General features: G+C 36.5%; 1 protein-coding gene across 3 annotated transcripts in view; it reads right to left on the bottom strand.

Moving 5' to 3' along the window:
- The window catches only part of LOC127650593 (semaphorin-4A-like), a 48465-nt gene that overhangs the window by 12570 nt on the left and 12493 nt on the right, over positions 1–23402 (bottom strand). For all 3 annotated transcript variants that reach the window (XM_052136094.1, XM_052136095.1, XM_052136093.1), the window contains exons 2-5: positions 18594–18839; positions 1795–1955; positions 1572–1631; positions 1227–1325 (exon numbers count right to left, since the gene is read on the bottom strand). In XM_052136094.1, the coding sequence (XP_051992054.1) occupies positions 1227–1325; positions 1572–1631; positions 1795–1955; positions 18594–18684 (411 nt within the window). In that variant the 5' untranslated portion in view covers positions 18685–18839. The remainder of the gene's footprint in view (positions 1–1226; positions 1326–1571; positions 1632–1794; positions 1956–18593; positions 18840–23402) is intronic.

A 23402-nucleotide genomic window follows, 5' to 3' on the forward strand; every position in this document is an offset into this window, starting at 1 on the left:
CCTATAATAGACGACTGTGAAAATGATGATTTAAACAACTTCACAGCTCAAATAATACATAAATGTAAGTGTTTTTATAAAATTATAAGCTTCACCTTTCTGACCTGAAACCCTCCAAAAATTGCCCCATTCACTTCCATTGTATGTGTCGAAAATGTTTTTTTTTTTTGGCAATCAACATTATGCCACAAATGCTGTCGATTGAGCTCAACATGTATTGAACCCGGAACATTCCTTTAACGGAACCAAACATTATAAAAATCATTTGGTTTAGAACTTTTTTTTTTAAACAAATCCAATTATAAATAAGAACCAGTTCTTGATTTCCAACCATATACACGTTACACTTTTCCCCTGCACAATTTTGTGTGTCAAATAGATGGAGAGAACATAAACAAAATCCTTTAAAGGCTGACCCATCTAATACGAGGCTGATTATGTGGCATGCACATCTCTGTACTGACATGCACACACACACACACACACACACACACATGCACACACACACACACACACACACACACACACACACACACACACACACACACACACACACACACACACACACGTTGAGAAAGGGACCAGCACTCAAGGCTGCTGTGTTCGCATGAAAGGATTACAGAATGGTCAATGGTAAAGGACAAGCACGCAAGTTTCTTAAAAGTATATTGTACCAGAAAAGCATTTAACAAAAACAAAATACTACTAATGACATACTAATAAGTGTCTATAAAGCATGTTGTATTAACATATTTAAAACACAGCAGGGTTATGTAATATCCCAACACAAACATGGATCCATGAACACTTGAAGTCAACATGAAACATTTGCAACCCATTTAACTTCCGTAATGTGACGTATTTCTGAGTAAAACTTGATTTTATCCTTCACGAGTTGATTGGATTGTGAAAAGTGGTTGTTCCATACCAGAATTAAGTAAGATCTGAATGCAAGTTTGCCGGCACCAACTTTTGAGGAGGCCTTTTGACCAGGACGTCACCCTTTAAGAGCATCTCATTTCAGAGGCGGAGCAATTTGGGTTATTCTATTTTGAATAACGAGCACTGTTAAACAGTGCACAATAAGACGAGTAACATGTATTGAGAAAGTGAGCAGGGTCAATTAAGATTTCATGCTGACTTTAGTTAATAGAAAGACAAGCAGGACAAAAATATTTTTAAATCCAATAAAAGAAAGCTAAAAAGATGGATGTAGAGTGTCTTACGATGTAGATGCAGCGTGGGCTGAAGGCAAACGTTCCACAGGTGTACATATGGGTGGAGTTGAGCACTTGCAGAACCCTCACAAAGTTGTAACAATCCGGCTAGGGGTGGAGAAGGGTGTTCGGTTAAGAAATAAAGACATTTTCCCAGTTTATTTCACATAAAATAAAAAAATTAAATCTATTAAAACTAAATGAAAGTGGTTGTCAAACCTAGTGATAATGATTCAGTTAAAGCCATCACTGACTGCTTCATTTACAGACTGTATTACTTTTCATTACCTAACACATCTTTCTCCATGTAGGAATATAAGTATAGGAATTTATCTTTAACATGTATTTCCATACCTTCATTTTTCCTTTCATGGAACAATCAGCTAGGTCTTTTTCTGAGGGCGACCAGTCCATCTTAAATAGGACGTAAAAAAGAAATAAGCAAATGGGGTAAGCTTGTGCACACTCAAAGAAAGCTTATCACATAGTTATTTGGATTATTAGGTTATATATGGTGTTATATATGTAATATCCTTGAGCCATTTATGTACCAAGTACCACAGAAAACCACACTGACCTTCTTCTTCATGGTCATAGTGTCAGTCTGACTGACATCTATAGAGAGAACGGTGTCTCGAGCTCCAACAAATAAGGTGTCCTCATTGTTGCTAAGCAACAGCGTTGTGGTGTTGTAAACATCAGGATTTGTGAAGACAGTGAGAGAACGACCTGGACTACCTGCAACACAGAGGAAAAAACAATGATCACTATTAATAATCCATATTACAGACAGATGAATGGTTTTATATCAGACTTTCCATTAATTACCACTATTTTAAATTCATTGATGGGTAAATCTCACAAAACCTGTCAAGGAATGTCATAGTTCCACTAAATCAAAACAAAAATATTAATTTATTTGCATTCAGAAAATTAAAATAATGTATTCTTTTATCTCTGTAGGCCCTCACATTGCAAGTGAATGGAGATCAGACCTTTGAAGGTCCGAAAAGCACATCAAAGCAACATAAAAGTAATCCATACAATTTCAGTGTATAAGTCCATACCTTCAGAAGTGATACGATAGGTGTGGGTAAAACACAGATCAATATTTAAGTCCTATTTTATTGAAAATCTACACTTTCACTTTCACATTCAGCCACCCACTGCTGGTCAAAGGTGGAGATTTACAGTGAAAAAGGACTTTTATATTGATCTGTTTCTCACCCACACCTGTCATATCACTTCTGAAGGCATGGATTTAACCACTGAAGTCGTATGGATTATTTTTATGTTGTCTTTTGTTGCCTATGTTGCTCAGTTCTGGTCAACATTAATTTGCATTTTGAGGACCTACAGAGCAAAAATGTTCTGCAGAATAAGAAAAAAAAGTAATACGCATCTGGGATTGCATGAGGGTTAGTAAATTATAAGATCATTTTCATTTTGGGTGAACTATCTCTTTAATTACTATATGGTCAGTCCATCTCAAGTGGTCCAATAATTTTAAAGTTGGTTTCTTGACCATTTTTTTGACCATTTTCCAAATTTTTTCGAGTGATTACCTCTATGTATTGGTATTGCAAAACCACCAGTTCTTTATTTTTATTTTACTCGGTATCTCTGCTAAGGATGGTCCAAGCTTCTTGGAACAAAAACTGATCTGTTCATTTCTCAAAATGCATGAATAAAATAGGCTTTCCCCCAGATTTCTACTAGCTCTAGCTCTGTAACCAGTTGAATCTCAAACTCAAAATTGTTACAGCAGAATGCTACTATAGAGGACAAATTTCAGGTTCCCAACTGGTGGTTTTGCAATACCAATACATAGAGGTAATCACTCAAAAAAAATTAGGATAATTAAAAATGGTCAAGCAACCTACTTTACAATTATTGGACCACTTGGGATGGACTGACCGACCCTACTATAGTCACTACCATGTGTTGCTTAACCGAAAATTGTCCGTCATTTATCAATTTTTTTAAACACTGACTGATAATTTCAAATGCTTTCCATTATTTTGACAGATAAAAAATAAACAAGAAAACCACTTAAACCTAGTGCATCAGTTTTGATTTTGGATTCTCCAATATTTTAATGGAGAACTTGTATTAACTGTGTTGATGTGCTTGATATCTGACACACTGAAGTTTTGTGATGTCTGTACATGTTTAAAAATCATGTTTTATCCCAGCGGTTGATTCATAGGTAGAATTTTCACCCTATAACTCCTGATTCAAAGTACTCATGCTTGAGTCATAAATCTATTAGCCTATATATGATATGTACTGTATATTCCATTATAATGGATGCTACCCACATTATTTATGAAATGAAAAGTAGAATGGATAAGGATAAAAAAAAGACAATGACAGAAAATGTTCAACTCAGTCCTTCAGAGTGACGGATAAAGACTTTCTGTAGCTCAACCTCTGGTCACTACATGAGTTAATGAAAGCAGGCAAGCGCAGTAGCTCAATGTTGTTATAATACAGTGATCCCGACAGCTACATTAGATACATATACTGTGGCTTTATCACTGAATTGTTACATTCCTCCAAGCACATTTATTTGCCACTGACATCAGCTGATGTAAAATATTATCACAGGTGTCGCATTAGATTTATGTCAAACCTGCAGCTCTACTATAAAGTGAGCCATCGAGATATGTATTATAAATAAACACTCAAGGAAATTACTTTCTGGTACACAGAACTAGAGCGGAAAAGTAGAGCATAAAATGGGATCAAATACTCAAAGAACACCAGGGGGCAGCCAAACAACTACAAGAACACTAAGTGAACCTATAAGTCAAAATCAGATATGTTTTGATTAGAGTGAGTCTTTGAGTCTATGGGTGATATTGGGGAAACAACAGGTATGCTAACAGATAATACTTAAAACCAGACTTTTACATTCTTCTATGGGATCCTATTGCATATTTTATCATCTGCCATGCAAACATCAGTTGTAGAAAGCATAGACAGCTCTTCAAGCTGCACGATTTGAGATGTCATTCATGTCCAATGTGCCAATTTGTAATATTTAGGGTAAGGGGTTTGTTTAAATCCCTGACCTCAGCATGAGCAATGGTAATACTGCTTAGTGAACACCAATAATATTAGTGACTGGCAGAGCTACAGCTGAACCTCATAAGCTGGCTTTTCAAGATAACATTAATTCAACCCTGCCCAGAACAAGCAGGATATTTGGCTATTGCTTCTTCAATGCTTGCCAAAGCTCAGAATGTGCTTTTCACAGTCATGTCTGACACAAATTTATCTTGCTTTAAACTGGAGAGGTTTGAGGAAGCAAAGAGGCGTGAAGTCTATCTCTCGAGATGAAAGGCACTACGGCATTTCCGAGAAGACTATTCTTGAAGCGTATGAAGAATTTGATTTCCAGTTAATTCTTTATAGTCAAGACTCTTCACGTTCTTATTTGTCATGCATTCCTCTTGTTCTTTTGGTTGACGTATAATTAGATTTAAATTGTCACGGTTGTGTCTGCAATTTATGAATTGCTCACCTCAATTTTGACGTTTGTGTGTAAAAGTGAATGTGGTTGGTGTTGCTTGCTCAGAGCAAACACTTGCTAAAGCAGCCCATGAATTGCTTCTGTTACATGGTCTTCCCTCAATATATAATCTTCCCTATATATATATCTCGGAACAATCAAGTTTATTTGAAATTTGACATGAAATTTTTGCAAACCATTTAAAATTCTTTGCTCTGTGGAAGACAAAAGGAACATTTTTGAAGAATGTACTGTTTGTACATGCTCTAGAGCTTTTCAAAAGGCAAAAGCACCTCGAAAGTAGCATAAAACTGATTTGTACCCTAGATTTCATGACTTCTGTTGCCATAGGATAGCTTTGTGTGAGGAACAGACTGAAATTTGTTTTTCACTGATAAATCCCACACGCAGAGTAGCTCAGCAATTATGTTTATCATATTAGAGTTCAAATCACAAAGTTTGTCAAAATGGTCCCTTCTCAAATGCTGGCTATAAATGCAGTAGCTTGAAACAAGTCACAGACCAAAGCAATAGTCAGTCATCTATCAGAATAATCATAGCACAAGAAGGAGTGTTGATGGTTGTGATTCTCTCATTGATATACAGTAATATGATTTGAAGCATAACGGTCACGTTCGTAACGCACTTTCATGATTTCTAAACATGATGTTTAGAGCAGAATTCTGAGTTATTTTAGTGCTGTAACTGAGCTTCTAGTGTGCATGCTGCTCATAATTGTTTCCCTATTGTGCATGTCCATTCATTTGCTTTATTACATTTTCCTTTATTTTATTTTATTTCCCTTTAAATCCGCAAGTTATTGGTAAAAAAACATCCGTTGCACTGCATGCACAATTATTAGGCATGTGAGTATTCTGATCTTATCATTATTTCCATTCAAACCATATATTCCAACTCCAAACCAGATTCAATAATTTTCAGGTGATATGTATTTGTGTAAAGAGGGAGGGTGTGGCAAAAGTGACTAACACCTTATATCAAGGTGTGCATAATTATTAGGCAGCTTCATTACCTCAGGTAAAATGGGCCAAAAAAGAGATTTAACTGACACTGAAAAGTAAAAAATTGTAAAATGCCTTTCAGACGGATGCAACACTCTTGAATAGGCGTGACCACCGGACAATCAAAAGTTGTGTTGCAAATAGTCAATTGGGGCGCAAAAAATGCATGGAGAAGAAAAGGCACACATTTACTGCAAAAGACTCGAGAAGAATTAAAAGTGAAGCTCCCAGGAACCCATTATCCTCCAATGCTACATATTCCAGAACTGCAACCTGAGTGTCCAGAAGTGCAAGGTACCAAGTGCTCAGAGACATTGCCAAGGTCAAGAAGGCTGAAACATGACCACCACAAAGATTCACAAGTTGAAACGTCAAGATTGGGCAAAGAAATACCTGAAGATTTCAAAGGTTTTATGGACGGATGAAATGAGAGTGACTCTTAATGGACTAGATGGATGGGCCCATGGCTTGATCACTAATGGACACAGGCACCACTTCGAGTCAGGTGTCAGCAAGGTGGAGGAGGGGTATGGTATGGGCTGCTATCATTAAGGATGAGGTAGTTGGACCTTTTCGAGTTGAAGATGGACTGAAACTCAACTCCCAAATCTACTGCTATTTCTGGAAAGTACTTTCTTCAAGCAGTGGTAGAGGAAGAAGTCCTCAGCATTCAAGAAGGCCATTATCTTTATGCAGGACAATGCTCCATCACATGCATCCAAGTACTCCACTGCTTGGCTAGCCAGTAAGGGCCTCAAAGATGCCCAAATAATGACTTGGCCCCCTTCTTCACCTGACTTAAATCCTATTTGGAATTTGTGGGCCCTTCTCACATGTGAGATTTACAGTGAGGGAAGACAATACACCTCTTTGTAGAGCATTTGGTAGGCTGTGGTTGCTGCTTCAGCGAAAGTTGATCATTAACAGATCAAGAAACTGACCGACTCCATGGATGGAAGGCTCATGGCAGTTATTGAAAAGAAGGGAAATTCTTGCAATCAGATTACGGTTACTGACTTTCAATTACATTCATCACTTTTAAGTGCACTACTTACATGTTTCTAAAATATTATGTACTGTATGTAGAAGATTTTTAAAACATGAGGATGTCTTTTTGCATTTCTGTGACAAGATTTGCTAACAAGTCAATGGAGAAACTGCAATAATGAACAAGGAAGAAATGACAATTAACTTGCCCAACACTACACGAGAACCGGATAAGTCATGAATGAATTATTCAGACAGGTTTTGTGAATCAAATCTGCCAATTCATTGAAAAGAGCCAACTCAAAAGAAAGATTCCTTCACAAATCAGACATTGTACTTGTCTCATTCACCCAATGTAAGATATCCATTGAATCAAGACATAAAATTTGCTTTGTTCCTCACGTAATGCACTGAATGGCTTCAGAAAACTTATATTTAATGCAATATGAACTACTTATGACTACTAAGTCATATGAACTACTTTGCGATGCATTTGTGTCATTTTTGATGCTTGAAAGCTACAGTCCCTACTCTTAGCAATAGCATGAAAAAAAAGACCAGTACATTGTTCAAATTATCTTCTTTTGTGTTCCAAGGGAAGTCAAAGGGCTTTAGAACAACATGTGGGTGAACTTTGTGGGTGAACTATTCCTTTAGGTTGAAAAGGCAATAAAGACATATGGGTACATCCGCCTCATGTTGAGCTTTTGTGAGTTAAACCGCTGATTCAAGGCCAATAATCCTTTAAAAACACACATGTGTGCAAGCATGCAAAAATTCTACTGTAAAGCTGATAACTAAACCACAATACAAGCCTTTGTCAACACAGAACAATGAGAACAATGGGATCAAAAATCCCATGTGGCTACATGAATTGTAGATTGATTGTTCTGTTGGCAACTAAACAATGTACACATCTAAGCACCATGCATGAGGGGTGGACGGCACCTGTCAGCACTATTATTGCCATTGGTGATATATCTGATGATCTACATGATCTACATTCAGAAACGAGCATGCTAGGCACAGTAGGCAGGCATTCATGCAAGCAGTAATGTTGATCATGGGTTGCGTGTCGAGCGGTTGAACAGTTTGTGTTGGTTTGGGATAAGACGTCAAGGTTTGGTTGGTTGGAATGGGCCAGTAAGCCCCTCACTAACTACATAATTCTGAGGGCAAAAAGTGTCCATTGACAGCCATTCAAAATAAGGGATGTCAAATGATAATTTCTTTTATTAAATTAATTGCATTATATATGATTAATCAAATTAGCTGCATATATGTTTCCAAGAAAGGCCCCCAAATAAAAAAAATCTATATTTGCTGATTAAACAATTCTAAACAATTATATTTACATAAATATTAATATAATATGTTAAATACATATAATAATTCAGATTAAAATGTGTCAGACAAGTATAGCATTGATTAGCCAATATAAAGAGTGGCTTTAGAAGGCAGTGTATTGTTTTGTTTTTCATATCATGCACTAAGCCTATCATTGGCAAATATTCCACAGACCTCTATGTTGCAACTGAATTAGTCAACCTGTCCAAGGTAAAGCAGATTTATTATTAGGGGTATTCTAAGTACACATGCATCAGATGGGCGCTTTTGGAGCGATTTATCTACAGGAGTCTGCAGTTGCGTGTAACTGTGTTTATTTCATTGTTTTACTTTGTTGTAATGTAGTATTCATTGCTAGACTTTGTTTACTGGCTTGAACTCATGTCGCTTAAACGTGTGTTGGTGTGTGTGCAATATTGTTTTGACTTGTCCCAGGGTATTCGCTGCTAGATTTAGAGTTGTTTGTCCAGTGTGTGTAAAACCATTGTTGTTTTTAGTGTCTATAAACAGTGCTTCACTTGTTTTAGAGTATTATTTTCTACTAAAGTGTGGCATGATGTATTTGCTGTGAAGTCGTGTTTGTTCGTACTCTGTTCACCTCACACAAGGTTTTGGTTGCCCACGTGTTATGTATTTGACGAGAATGCTGATGCAGAAGTGGCAGCGGAAGTGGTAGCCCTTGTGTAAAGCCCTCCTCATGTCAAGCCCTACTTGTGTAAAGACCAACAAGTCTACGTGTTCGAGTCCACCGAGCAAGAACACCAACAAGGCGCCATTCACCATAGCACTTATCTAGCACAGTATCTTTTAATTTGATCTCTTTTCTTATTTTCCTTGTACATACTAACATGTCTACTTCACGAATAACATATGCCTTCAAGCACATACCTGTTATCTGTTACAGACCGTTTACACAATATAGATGCAAGACAAAATGCAACCTGCACCACCTACGGCCACTTTGCACTTCAGCACCTGCTCCGCTCCCCTTCTCAGTGGGACTCTGGAACTGCCAGTCAGCTGTGAACAAAGCTGACTTCATTCCAGCCTTTGCCACACAGTCCACCGTCAGCATCCTGGCACTGACAGAAACATGGATACGTCCAGAGGATACAGCAACACCTGCTGCACTCTCCAACCTCTTCTCTTTCTCTCACACCCCCTCAACACACCGTTAAGAGTGGGGGAACAGGTTTGCTCATTCATAACAACTGGAATTTTTCACCACACTCTTCTCTATTTAACAATACTACTTTTGAATTCCATGCTATTACTACAATGCAACCTATAAAATACATGTTGTTGTCATTTATCGCCCTCCAAGTCAGCTGGCAAACTTTCTCGAGGAATTGGATGTCCTGCTGTCCTCCTTCCCAGGGGATGGCAGGCAACTTTGGTTCTTGGTGATTTCAACATACACCAAGACAAGCCCCGGGCCACTGAACTGAATACTCTTCTGGCCTCATTTGACTTGGAAAGACTACACACCACAGCAACTCACAGATCAGGCAACCAGCTGGACCTCATTTTTACACATAACTGTACCAACTGAAATATTCTCGCAGTAACCGCCATTCTCTTTCACCCTCTCATATTTCTACTGCTGTCTCTACCTCTCTTCCCACACAAAATGTATTTTCCACCCATGATGTAAACACTGCCACAGACACACTAAGCTCTACTTTAACAACCTGTCTAGACAACATCTGTCCTCTCTCCTCAAGCCCAGCACGTATTACACCACCCAGCCACTGGCTCTCTGACATCCTTCGTGAACATCGGACTGACCTTAGGGCAGCTGAACCTACCTACATACCTAATGTACCTGAAGTAGGTTTGGCCACATAATGCAGTTTCATGTTAAATTGTAAATACACAACAGTTTCTACAAATTATTACATCTTTCCTTGTATAACCAGTTATGCAAAACAGTCACACAAAACAGTCTAAATTTTGCTTCCATTTTGTCTGATCACATTCAACTTTTAGCTTGATAAAGAGCCAAAATAAATGTTAGAGTAAAGACAACCACAAAATAATACACCCCCAATTATGTTGGGACAGTATGGAAAATTTGAATAAAAACAAAAAGGATTGATTGTAAATTCTATTCACCCTTTGCTATATTGAAAGCACTACAGCTACACATTATATGATGTTTTACCTTGTGAGTTTCATTGTTTAGTTTTTTCTGGAAATGCACATTGATTTCAAATCAGATGATTGCAACGTGCTTCAAAAAAGTTGAGACAGACAAGTTTTTACCACCGTGAAACATCACCATTTTTTCTAATAACACTTAAGCGTTTGGGCAATGAAGACACGAATTGATTACGTTTAGAAAGTGAAATTTCCCCATTCATCAATTACGCAGGTCTTTAGCGGTACAATTGTACAGGGTCTTCGTTGCCATTTTGCTTCATAGTGCGCCACACATTCTCAGTTGGTACAGGTCAGGCCTGCAGGCAGGTCAGTCTAGCACCCACATTCTCTACTTACACAGCCATGCACTTGCAATCTATGCAGTATGTGGTTTGCTGTTGTCCTGCTGGAAAATGCAGGGACGTTCCTGGAAAAGATGTGCTGGATGGCAGAATAGGTTGCTCCAAAATGTTTACATATCTGTCTGCATTAATGGTGCCCTCACAAATGTGCAAGTTACCTATGCCATGGGCACTGACACATCCCTGGCCCATACAGACACTGGCTTTTGGACCTGACAATGATAACAGCTTGGATGTTCTGTGTCATCTTTAACCCAGAGAACACAACGGCTGTGATAAATCAAAACTGTGTTATATTTTAGCACATTCAAAGTAGTCACACTTTGCCTAGAATTTGCAGAATTGTACTCTTGACATTTACTCAACCAACTTCTTGAGGAATCACCCTGTGATACTTTTTAAACAGTATTGAAGTAGTTCCCATCTATGTTCGGCACTTATTTACTTTTTTTCTTTATTATTTGGTCCAAGTCATCAATTTCAAAAACTTTTTTTATTTTATTCAATTTTAATTTTATAATGAAATAAATTAATATGGTGGCACAATTATATTTTTGTCTATAAAACTAATTTCAAACATTTAAGCATACACCTTAAGATCAAAAGATTTTTAAGATCATGAGAAACATTTCAGTCAAGTGTTTCAAAACTTTTGACCGGTAGTGTGTGTGTGTGTGTGTGTATATACAGAAGCAAGAGAATGTAATGGCAGAAGAGGTAGGGTATGTTGGATAAATATAAATAGATTAAACTGTGTATTACACATAATTATTTCTTAATTGAGCAGATTTTAGTGTTCATGAGATGGATAGCCTGAGGGGAAAAAACTGTTCTGGTGCCTGACAGTTCTGATGCTCAGTGCTCTGTAGCGCCGGCCAGAAGGCAACAGTTCAAAAAGATAGTGGACTGGGTGAGTGGGGTCCAGAGTGACATTTCAATCCCTTTTCCTAACTCTGGAAGTGTGCAGTTCTTGAAGGGAGGGCAGGGGGCAACCAATAAGGACTAGACTGTTTTTGGAGGCTCCTAATATACTATTCCACACGATTCCCTCACCTGTTTAACATCTCCTGTTTCACATCACCTTATTTGAACACATCAAATTGTTATTAGTCTTAAATTGCCCGTCTCAACTTTTTTGGAGTGTTGCAATCATCTGATGTGAAATGACTGTACATTTTCCAAAAACAATCAAATTCACAAGGTAAAACATGCATATTTGTAGTGCTTTCAATACAGCAAAGGGTGAATATAATTTACAAAGCACTTTTTGTTTTTATTAGCATTTTTATGCATATCCAACTTTTTCGGAACTGGGGTTGTACATCATTGGTATGGGCCATGATGACATACTTGGGGAGTGAAACCTGAAGTGGTTTAGCTAACAAAAAACCTGAATACTGTCAGGTCTAAAAGAGTACCCCAAAAGCCCCTCTAACACTTTGTAAGCTCTTGAACAGGAAACATAAAGAAAATATGCATGTTTTAAAAAAGCTTTGCCGTATTTGAACAGAGAACGCCAAGCCACAGCGTTCAAAAACAACAAACTGCTCACTGTGAGAAAGTGTTCATTATCGCATTCATTAATAGCTACACACTTCTTGAAATTCTAAAACCATTTAAAATATCATAATGTCAAACCACAAGAAACTACATGAAGTTAGTGAATACATCTAGTACATAATACTGCAGGCTGTGGAATGTTGCCATAAAAAAATAAATATATATATATATATATAGTTTTTTTTTTTTTTTTAACGAAACACGACTAATAATAATATAATAATGTAAATCTGAAGATACTGTATACATTTTAATTCTAATTTCACCCCAATCCCTTTCGATCATTTTGTAAGCATGGGACTGGATAAATACATTTCACATTAAAATCACATTAACTTAATGGATCAAAGGTCTGCACAGTTTAAGAGTCAAAATAAATTGGACAGATAGACAGATGCCAGAACTGTATATTCAACTGTGTATTTAACAAACTCTATGAATTCATCCAAAGATTTTCATGCAGCACTCTAGGGCAGATGGACAGAAGTGGTGTTATGCAACAAAACTATTCAGTAATGAGTATCTCAAAACTTCCTGCCAATGCTTGCAGAAATAAACCGCTATCAGGGCCTTCGCTGTGTGTTTGGGAAAGTGCTGACAGCAAGGATAGTGAAGTCAAGGAAGGAAGCTTTCTGACATCAAAGTTTATCGACTGATAAGTCACATCAAAATCAGCATGGTTCAGCCCCAAGTGCAGTTCTTATTTGGCTGAGAATGATAATGTCTTCTCTGTTAGTTGTCATAACCCAGGGAAGAAACCATTCTGCTCTGTAGGGATGCTAGTCCCCAGGCCAGTCATGGCTTACCAGCTGTCTTCTCCAAGCACCCTTCCGAGCGAGCAGGACATCAGCACTTATCCCTCCTCCTCCTACTTTTTACTACACTTCAGCATTCACATGACAATGTTATCATAACTTCATCCAGTAATAAGCAGGCCCACATGGAATCTCTGCCCACAGAGCTTCACTGAAAGATCCACAGAATTCTGAAGAATAGGAATACTCGTCATTCACAAAGTTCCCTGCGTGTTTGTTTATTCAATATTTTTGCTAATGTGAATATGCTTTAATCTACCAATACGAATATAGTACTCTCAGCTCTAGCAAACACATTTTACCATGTTTAAATCCATTCCACAGAATTCAGATTTTTTGGGGGTCTGGTCATAATTAATGTGCTAAAAAACAAGTAACAATGGAAAAATAAACAAGCTCATTTAAACAAAAGATAAATATTGAATGAGAGAGTGATTTTCTAACTGGACCTTAAAAGAAAAAAAATACACACTTGCCTTGTTTTACAATATTAATAATGCATCCATTATGTAAAATGTAAATGCAAGCTTAAACTAGTTTTCCAAAAATTTACCAAACCATCCTTAACATGCCACAGACTACTTTTTGACACCTGTGGCACTTTTAATCTAATCATAATAGCCTATTGTTTCTGCATCATAAATAACAACATTCCAGTTGGCCTTATCTTCGTTGTATCATATATATAAATATATATCTATATAGATATATCTATATATATATATATATACATATATATATATATATATATATATATATATATATATATATATATATATATTGGTGATTATAATGCATAAATGAATTATTAGCCATAAGTACACCTAATTGTAACCCCTACAAATTATTGTAAAGTGTATTATTACATTTATGATCAAGAGTTATACATTTACACAATTTTTTCCTACCAGTTTTTTAAGGAGTAAGGACAATGGAATGTAATGTAATGACTTTTAGCTGTAAATGCAATAAACACCCTTAATGAAATAACTATTTATTCTAAATGTAATAGTGGCTCTAATCACTTTTTTAGTTATTACATTTCTGCACTCTACAGAGTGTATTAAACCTTATTCTCTCCGGCGAATGAGAGACAAGGAAACAGAATTTATAAGGAAAGCTTGGCTTCTCAGAGCCACATAATAGTGGTTTTGGTTTCAAAACTGTTTCACAGAATTAAAATAATAATATTTTCTCACATGGGAAGCTCTCTCATCTGTGAGGCATGTAAAGATTATGGATGTGACACTCAGCACAAGGCTCTGTTTACACACACACACACACTTGCAGCTATTTTTAGCCTTCACATGGTGCACAATATTTGAGCACTACTCATGAACAACATCTTAGATGTAGATGCTCAATAGTTTGGTTCACTTATAATATGCATTTAGAATGGCACCGGAGGTGCAGTTGTCCAGAATTTGAATAAGAAGTGGATTATACTACTGTAAACTTAACTACAAACATACACTTACAGGACGTCCTGGAGAGTTCTGAAAGTCAAAATAAAAGCGAGAGGGTTTAAAAGTTAAAGGTTCACGATTGAGATATATTCCTATATATTACTATTATAATATATTCTTATTTGTTTAGCATTTAAAACCATATTTAAACTGAATGGGTTCCAAAAAATAACTGTGTGAATGAAAAGAGGACTGATGTCTTACAACTAAATTGAACATAAAAGGAGATCTGAATCCTTTAAAGTCCAGATACAAGCTGAACATTTTTTTTGCAGAATAATAAAAAAAAAAATAATAATTTAAACGGTGACTAATGAAGACTTATTCTGGAATTACTGTTAATTTTGCTGCTACATTATCCAGTATACTAGTTAATAATAGTGTTTCTTAATAGGCTATACATTTATAGTGAAATAATGTGTAGATAGAGGTTTGTGTTTCTTTACATATTAAAGAGTACTCCCAATTAGTTCCTCACAATAATGTAAAGATATTCTAAACTGATTATGCAAAAAAACAACACTGGTATTGGATCGGTATCGGCCGATACTGAGATTTCCGATATCAGAATCAGAAGAGATAAAGTGGTATCGGTGCATCTCTAATCCCTAAAACAAAAAGCATAAATGTGACAAAACAGCAGTGTAGAGAAACTTCATTTGGCTACCTATCTGTACCTCTGTTGCTTCCTGCTTCCTAATTATGTTCGCTTGACAAAGCCAACATACTGTTATTCTACAAACTTTGTTCAGGGTTTTTTCAAAATTCCTAAACCAAGGCCAAAATTTAAAACTACATGCACTAAACTCAGCACAGACCTTCAGACTGTCCTGGAATAGTGGTCCAAGTCTTTTCTAACTGATTAGACTTACAAAATCATCTAGTTCGTGATTAGTTATGCAAGATATGTTTAAAGGAGTCTTATCATGAGAAATCAAATTTTTCATTATCTTTTGACATGTAGTTCACTGTACTACGAGCATCCTGTAAGTTTAGAACTCTCAGCAGAGGTGTTAAGTTTGCAGGTGTCACCTTACTGCTTAAGTGTGACCTGATTCATCCTGGCATTGGCTGTACTTGGTACTGCAGGGACACAGGGACCCAACAAGCCTCAATTAAACCCTTTAATCCTCACAAACTTGCAACCCAAGTTGCATGTGGTGTTGCAGCACACATTCACAGGTCAAATGACTGTTTCTGAATCAGCAAAGCCATCATGAGTAAGCATCTGCAGCCCTGTCTCTCTGTTCCGTTTGGGCACTTCAGCTAAGAAGCAGCTCATTGCAAATGATTCTCATTACTTTCACAGAAAAGACATGCCAGGTCAGCCTCATTGAGCTTTGCTTTAAAAACCCATGGACTGGCCTATTATCAAATAACTGTGGTTCAGAGAACAAGGGCCTCTATTCATTAAAAAAAAAAAAAAAAAGCCACAAAGAAACAAAACAACTGTTTTTACCTACATCAGCGGATTCATTTACATGCTTACTTCGTTTCTCCAAAGTAAGCCGCTTTTACTTCCTTCTCTGTGACCATAATTCTTTTGAAGTTTCATCAATTTATATGCTTTCTAACCAGAGCAATAAATATGATTTACATCAAACATATCTGTTATGATCTCTCTTTAGCTCTATGCTTCTTGACAGGGAACATGTAGAGCTTTGTTTGCTTCAAATTCATTTATATAGGCCTTTTGATATTTAAAGATAAACAATAACATGTTTTGTGCATACTGTACAAAATTAGGTTTAGTTTAATATGTATAACAGTTCAAGTTATAAATAAGTTCATGAGTTAGGCCAGCACTAAAAGGCTAAGTTGTATCTCTGTATGTTCAGTATCTGTTTACTTTCGATTGTTAACTGTTTGTTCGGGAGTTGTTTTTTACTCAACTGTCCGGCACAATGTGGTGCATAGTCCATTTACAGTACGTCCTTATATTCTGCTGTTTTATTGTTGTATTTGTGTTGTTGAATAAACAACTTTGATTGCTTAAAGGTTTTGATGATTTCTCCTTTAACATTGATTTGTAAGCTAAAGTGATTCTAACATTTATTTATTTGTAAATCTCTGTAGATAGTGAATACTAGATATGGACGATTGTCTCACGATTCGGTTCGATATACGATAATGAGGTTCACAAATCGCTATAATCTCGATTCAATGTAATAACACTTAAATGACAAAGTATGGCAGAAAATTGTGTTTATTTTTATTTTTTTTTACATTTTGCGAATTGTTTTTTATTTAATACATAATATAAATGCTCAAACTTTAAATAAAAAAAGTGACATGTATATCTTTCTCTAAGAAAACATCACAAACAAATATATGACAAAAATAGTGGCCTACATTCTTGCTGATCAGGTGCAGAACAAGCAATAGATCTAAACAGAACCTGTCAAAGAATGTAAAAGTGTATATTTATTTTAATAATTTGTCATCATTATTATAATCACATTTTATCTTTTTAAAAATATAATAATTGTAAATTATCATTTATGTGCATTCATCTACACTCAATGCGATTTATTTGTGCAGTGTATAGTGTTAATCACTTCAACAAAATCACTGACGCAAATGTTCGTTGGCAAAGGGTTTTTTGATTTCGTCAACGATAAAGAAGACGAGATGAAAAAGGCCAATCATGATGATAATTAAACCATTTTATTAAAGCATACTATTAACAAAAATATGACAAGATGAAAATTATACTGCAAGATATTAAAAGTGCAAGATGTAAACAGAAGAAGAAACATCTTGAGAATCTGTATATACTGTAGAAGATGGTTAGATATGGATTCATCTAATACATTAATCTAGTATGTTGGGGATTTCTCTGCTTGGGCTGAGCATGCTGAATGAACTGCTTTAAAACGGGGTAAATACTTCATTATAGGCATCCTATTTATACATGAGTTTAATCAATATATCCACAACATACATTATATGTAATACAACAACTAACATCTGCACAGTGAAGCGAATGAACAGATGAACTTGAACTAAATTATGCGCTATTTAGAATGTGTAATTTGCGTTGCGTAACACATTATGAATAAGCTGTTTCCATAAGAAACATGCTACATGAGTAGCAGTCATTGTAAAAGAAGTTTTTACATTGTAAAACTGAAGTTTTGCCACTGCTTTTGTCCATTGGCTTGAGGGCTACTTGTTTCGACAACTACAACCTACACGCGAAAATTAGAATACAGGGTAACGTCTAAAAAAATTATACTTCAGTCTATTCACTATTTCAGGAACTCAGGTTCCACAACAATAACACTACACAACTTATATGTTTGATACATTTTAACATTAGAAAATGTTAAAGTTTTTGTTCTAAATGTTGTTATAAATATATGAATAAAGTTTGGTCTGTTACAGTTTGACCCAGTTTGTCCATTTTGCACATCATCATCAACTAAAATTATTATTTTCATGTCGAAAACTATATGTCATTCTTGTCAGAGTAAAACGACAACAATTTATGAATATGATGTGACGAAATGTTGACAATTTTTAAAGGACATTTCATCAAAAGACACTATGACTAAACAAAAAACTGTGCAAAAATGAGCACTGGCAGTGTATAATATCTTTAAACTACTCATATTTATTGCATTTCAAATAATTAAATGTTTGACAACATTTAACACATTGAGTTATGTTACAGACCCTATATTTTACATGTAAAAACTTATGGAAAAAATGCCAATCATTTTTAGTCCAATTTGTAGGAGCAGCAAATGTTGATGATGTGAAGCATGTTAGCCCAAACATATACATACAGTAAATATATATATATTAATTCAAATACTAGCAAGGCTCCTTGCTTTCTAGCTAATTGAGCGGCACCATTTTTGCACCACAGTTGTACAAGAGGTGCTTCGCAACTCAAGAGGGAGAGATGTTTGATCACTTTGTATTCTATAGAAGCTAAAGAACAACTTAATTTACCTAACATTTATCTATTTAACCTAGTTACTACTACAGACGAAAACAAACAAGGAAAACAGCAGTTAAATGTCTGCAAGTTATTTTATTTTCATATTATTGGCATGATTGAACTTGCATGTCTTTCTTTAACGTCAGCTTAAAAATCTTTAAGTGTTTTTCTATATATATATATAGAAAAAAAGACTTCTAGAAACTTACCCATGGGAAAAGAGAGGCGGGGGATGACATGACATGTGCTGAGGACAATTACAAATAGCAAACAGGCACAGAGTGACACTAAATACACCATCCTGTTCACAAATCAGGAGGCCGCTGAGCAGAACAGCCAAATCCAGAGACTGGTCTATCGGTCAGTGTTGGGTTCTTCTGTTCCTAACCTTTCAGCTCCTAGTAACCCACAGCAACATCCCTTCCAACAGCCAAAGTAGTCTGCCGTCATCTCATCTACACAGGAACAAATGAGAGCATGTTAGACTCTGTAGGCGAACGCGTCAAGTGACTTAAGTCATTACTTCCTCTGAAGACAGCAGCCTCTTCCTCTTTCAGTATTTTGCATTCATTTAAGAAGAGCAGTCAATGGACGACAGCTAAAACCACATGATTTGCCGTCATGCCATTAGCTGTGATTTTGCTGCTAATGGCTAATGGCTGTATGATGGAAATCCCTGTGACCCAAGAACAAAACACATATTGACTCATATCCTTTGCCTTGGGCTAACCAAATTTACTCAACACTTATTGATGTGGAGTGTTCTCTAGGCTATAATGGACTAACAACGTCCTACTATGACTAGGCATGTGATGGTATATCACATAATAAATATGTACGATATTGTTATCGTAGGCACGTCAAAATACCGTAAATAATTCAAGATAAACTTTTAGACTAATTGTTTAGATTTTTCTGATCGCACAGTTGTTTTTATCCCATCAATTTAAGATTCACAACACTGCGTGTATGTGGCACAAATGACACATGCGCATTCTGATGTGAACAAACCAGCATGGACTAGAAGCATGTCTGAAGGAGGAGCGCAGCCGACCCTTTATCCGCCTTTTAATAGGGTCAAGTCAGTAGAGTGGAAGTGTTTTGGGTTCCATAAAAAGGGATTGTTGGTTGAAGATAGTTTCCCTTTGTGTAAAACATGTGGCAGAAAAGTTGCTGCGAAAAGCGGGAACACTTCGCACATGTTCTCATTTGTGGGACAATCATTTCGTGCAATTCAGCAAGATAAAAGGTAAGTTGTGACAGTTCTGCTTGATTTTCCAAACTGGTTTTGAAAACTGAGAGACAACACTTTAAGAGACACCTAGCTAAGTGACAACTAAGATAACAAAGAAGTGAACTTTTGTTGCCATTTGCTGATAATGTTTAGCTTGCTTTCAAGTGCCCGAAAAGCAGTTTGCTAAAACTCCAAAAGCTACACAGTAACATTTGTGTCTCGTAGTAACAACTAAAATATTGTTGGAATCAGCTGATACTAAGTCCTGTAAGTAATAATGACAATGTGGCACAATGATGATTTCAACATTAATTTCAAGTTGAAATGCAACGCAATTGTACGTTGCCATACAGTGAGAGTGACCTTGCGGTTACAAATGTGTAGCTAGCGCCTAGCTATATATTAGCAGCTGGCTTGTTATCCTGAAAAAACATGCATACTATTGTTGTAGCTTAGTAGCTGGCTGGATAACTTTAGTCTAGCCTTAATTTAACAATATAGCCTCAACAAGACTAGGTCTGTCCTGATGCATCTATGGTGTTGATGGCAGTTTTTTAAACGTTCAGGGTTCTTTTCAAAGTTCTTTGTTATCTGTTCATTTAAAGGCCAGTTTGGTACTGAAAAAGTAATTACATTTGTTATTAAAAGAACAACAATAAAGTGTTAATTGTTCATCCTGTTTTTTTGTAATGTAACTCAATACCATGATAATACTGTATACCGTAATAAAAGCTTCAGCAATTATCGAGACGTGAAAATTTGATACAGCCTAACTATGAGTATAAAAACTATCATGAAAGAAAAAGGGGGAAAAAGAACAACGTTCCTTCCACCTATTTGGAAGAGAATCACATGAAATTTGTTTTCAGTTAATAAAAATACTAGGGTGTTTAGGGTGGTTGCCAGGGTGTTGTTATATGGTTGATAAGGTGTTCTGAAGCTGTCCAAAATGACACACTATACACTGCAATTTTCAGTGTGAATAAACTTTTCACCATATTACAAAACAGCATTTAATAGTACAGAAGTATTCTATTGGGGACGCAGCTGTTTTTACACACTGCTGTGCTGTTGCTAGGGTTTTCAGGGTAGTTGCTAGGAGGCTGATTACTGGCTCACATCAAAACAGCCCACCACCAAGTCTCTATGGCTTGGTTCACACATAAATCCAATTTTTAAATCATTTTGCATGTTATGAAATCAAGACAGCGTTCAGACAGTGTAGTCAATATCTGCTATATTGGCATCAGTTGCCATAGTAATGACGTGTCTGCACAATACCAAGAGACATGAGTAGCTGTCATTGTAAAAAGAGAGGATGGAAACTGAAGTTTTGTCACTGCTTTTGTCCATTGGCTTGAGGGCTACTTGCTTCGACAACTACACACCTACACAACACAATGCGCTAGCCATTCTTATTTATTTTGCATTACAATGACATTCTGAAACCTTCCTGACCAAAGAATCTCCCTGTCATCATACAAACCTAAATTACTCATTCATATGGATTAGCACACATTTGTCACAAGTCTCTATTTCCACTGATATTAATCTACCCATTAGCAGTAACCAGAACAGTCACATAACAATTACCTAATACACCATTAGTTCTTCAAAAATGCACTCACTGGTTGGTTACTACCAGTGGTTGCATTTAATCAGGCTTGCTCATGTTGGAAACATGGTTCATGTAGCAGTATCAGGTTATTTTAAAACAGTATACAACTCTTGATCCAGGCCCAAAATCTAACCTCTCCTATGATGATGCATTGAAGCACAAACAAACTATAAACTACCAGCCAAAGTTTGTTTGTGCTAGTACAATCCTGATGCATTAGTCAGCCACCTGACAGAGATGAATGGGATTTCTTGACTTCCTGTCTTATGACAGCAGATCTAGATCACTGCAATAGAGGCATTCACATCTGATAAAGCATGATGTTAGACCCAGATGCTATTAACCAACATATAGTGATCACGTGGTTGAGAAAAAGTCAGATGAGTGCTACACAATCTTCTGAGAAGTGTAAAATTCTAGAGATGCATGCAAGTTGTCTAGTGTGACAGCACAAGACATTCCACCTTTTCAGTGATCATTCAACAGGGTTCTTCAGTTTATAAGATCACAGAGATGTAAAACAGCCCATGAAATAGTCTGGTGAATGCAATTTCCATTCTTGTTTTGATGTATTTTGTAAAGAAACAAGAATTTAAAATAGGATATCAAAGAGTTTGTATGTTTCTGAATCACCAATGACCTTGGCTGTTCCTCAATGTACATTCGTGTTTTATGTTCTTGTCGACATCATCTTCCACTGCCGAAGTTCGATTGCAATTCTCAAGAACACAAGTATAAAATTACCCAGATGCATTGGTTAGTGACCCGTGGGCAAGAGCCCAGTACTACGGTGGCAAATAAAGGACATTTATTGTTGCATTTTCCGTATTCTTCTTTTTATCTAAAACAAAAATAAACCGTTATATTAAATTAAAACAATTAATAAAAACTTTAACTATAGGGGAGGACAGTTACTGCTGTCAACATGAGCTTCAAAAACATTTTAGGCACTAGGTGGTCCCATATGCAGAAGAATATAACATCAATATCTGATTACGACAGAGATTTCACTTAAAAAATTTGGATTTGAATTGCCACCAGCTCAGATTTCCAAGTACGTCTTGCATATGTACTGAGAGCTGTAATTTTAAAAACTACTCAAATACTATCAAGTAGCCTCTTTTAATTGAGACTGATAGGCGCCTGGAAGCATTGCTTACAGGTCAAAGCCCAAGGTGCAAAATCTTTGCCATTGTCCATTACTGGACAAGTCTCTTTAATAGGTTTAACCAAGAGCTGTTTGTTGAGCCAGTGGCAGGATCAAACCAGTCCAAAAACATCCATGCCAGAGTCTAAATAGGGAAAGCCATTACATGCATTTCTGTATGTACAATTTACAACTGTAGAGATTTTGTGTGTGTTTTTCCTGATTTCCATGATGCAGTCCCACTTTACCTGTGGCCATAACTTTGGTCCTATTTACAGCAGCTACGAGACAAATGCGAGCACACAGCCTTCAAAATGAGACCATGGGTCACGTAGCGACCTGTATTTCTGGAAGTGAGAAGCGACTGTCAAAACAACACAGAAACACTTCAAAATAAAAGCTACATGAAAAATAAAAGCTCAATTTAAATGGAAAAAATACAACACAAATATGTAACTTTATTTAATATTCAATGTAATACTACTAATAATAATTAGGGCTGGTATCGAGTTTGATACATTTTAGGCACCGACCAAGGGGTTAATCTCGTCAACGTCAGTGTAGCATGCTAGTTGTACCCAAATCTAAAAGTACCGGTGATTGGCTGTGTTTAGTCATCAAGGAAAAACACCAGTTTACGCAGGTTTCGCCCAGAGACGTGGCTCACACGTGAAGCTGTAGTGTGTATGTGTCCCAACCACCATAGATGTAAAAGATGTGGAAAAGATCAAAAGTGTGGATACATTTCACCAATTGCTGCCAAGACCGGCAACATGACAAATCTGATGAAGCACTTGACAGTGCACGGAATAAACTTAAGAGCAGAAAGTTGCTCCATCTTCGACTGCAAGAAGACCGAGTTGGTGCAGTCATCCTCTCAGCGTCCTCCTGATACAGAGCTTCCTTGAACATGCCCACCACACGAATCCTCCTCCAAAACTAATGATGAATGCAGCGGTGCTATGACTGGGACACCGACAGGTAAGATTAACCTTTAGCAAACAAACCAACAAACAAAA

Source organism: Xyrauchen texanus, chromosome 10 (assembly GCF_025860055.1).
Source record: "Xyrauchen texanus isolate HMW12.3.18 chromosome 10, RBS_HiC_50CHRs, whole genome shotgun sequence".
Lineage (NCBI taxonomy): Eukaryota > Metazoa > Chordata > Actinopteri > Cypriniformes > Catostomidae > Xyrauchen > Xyrauchen texanus.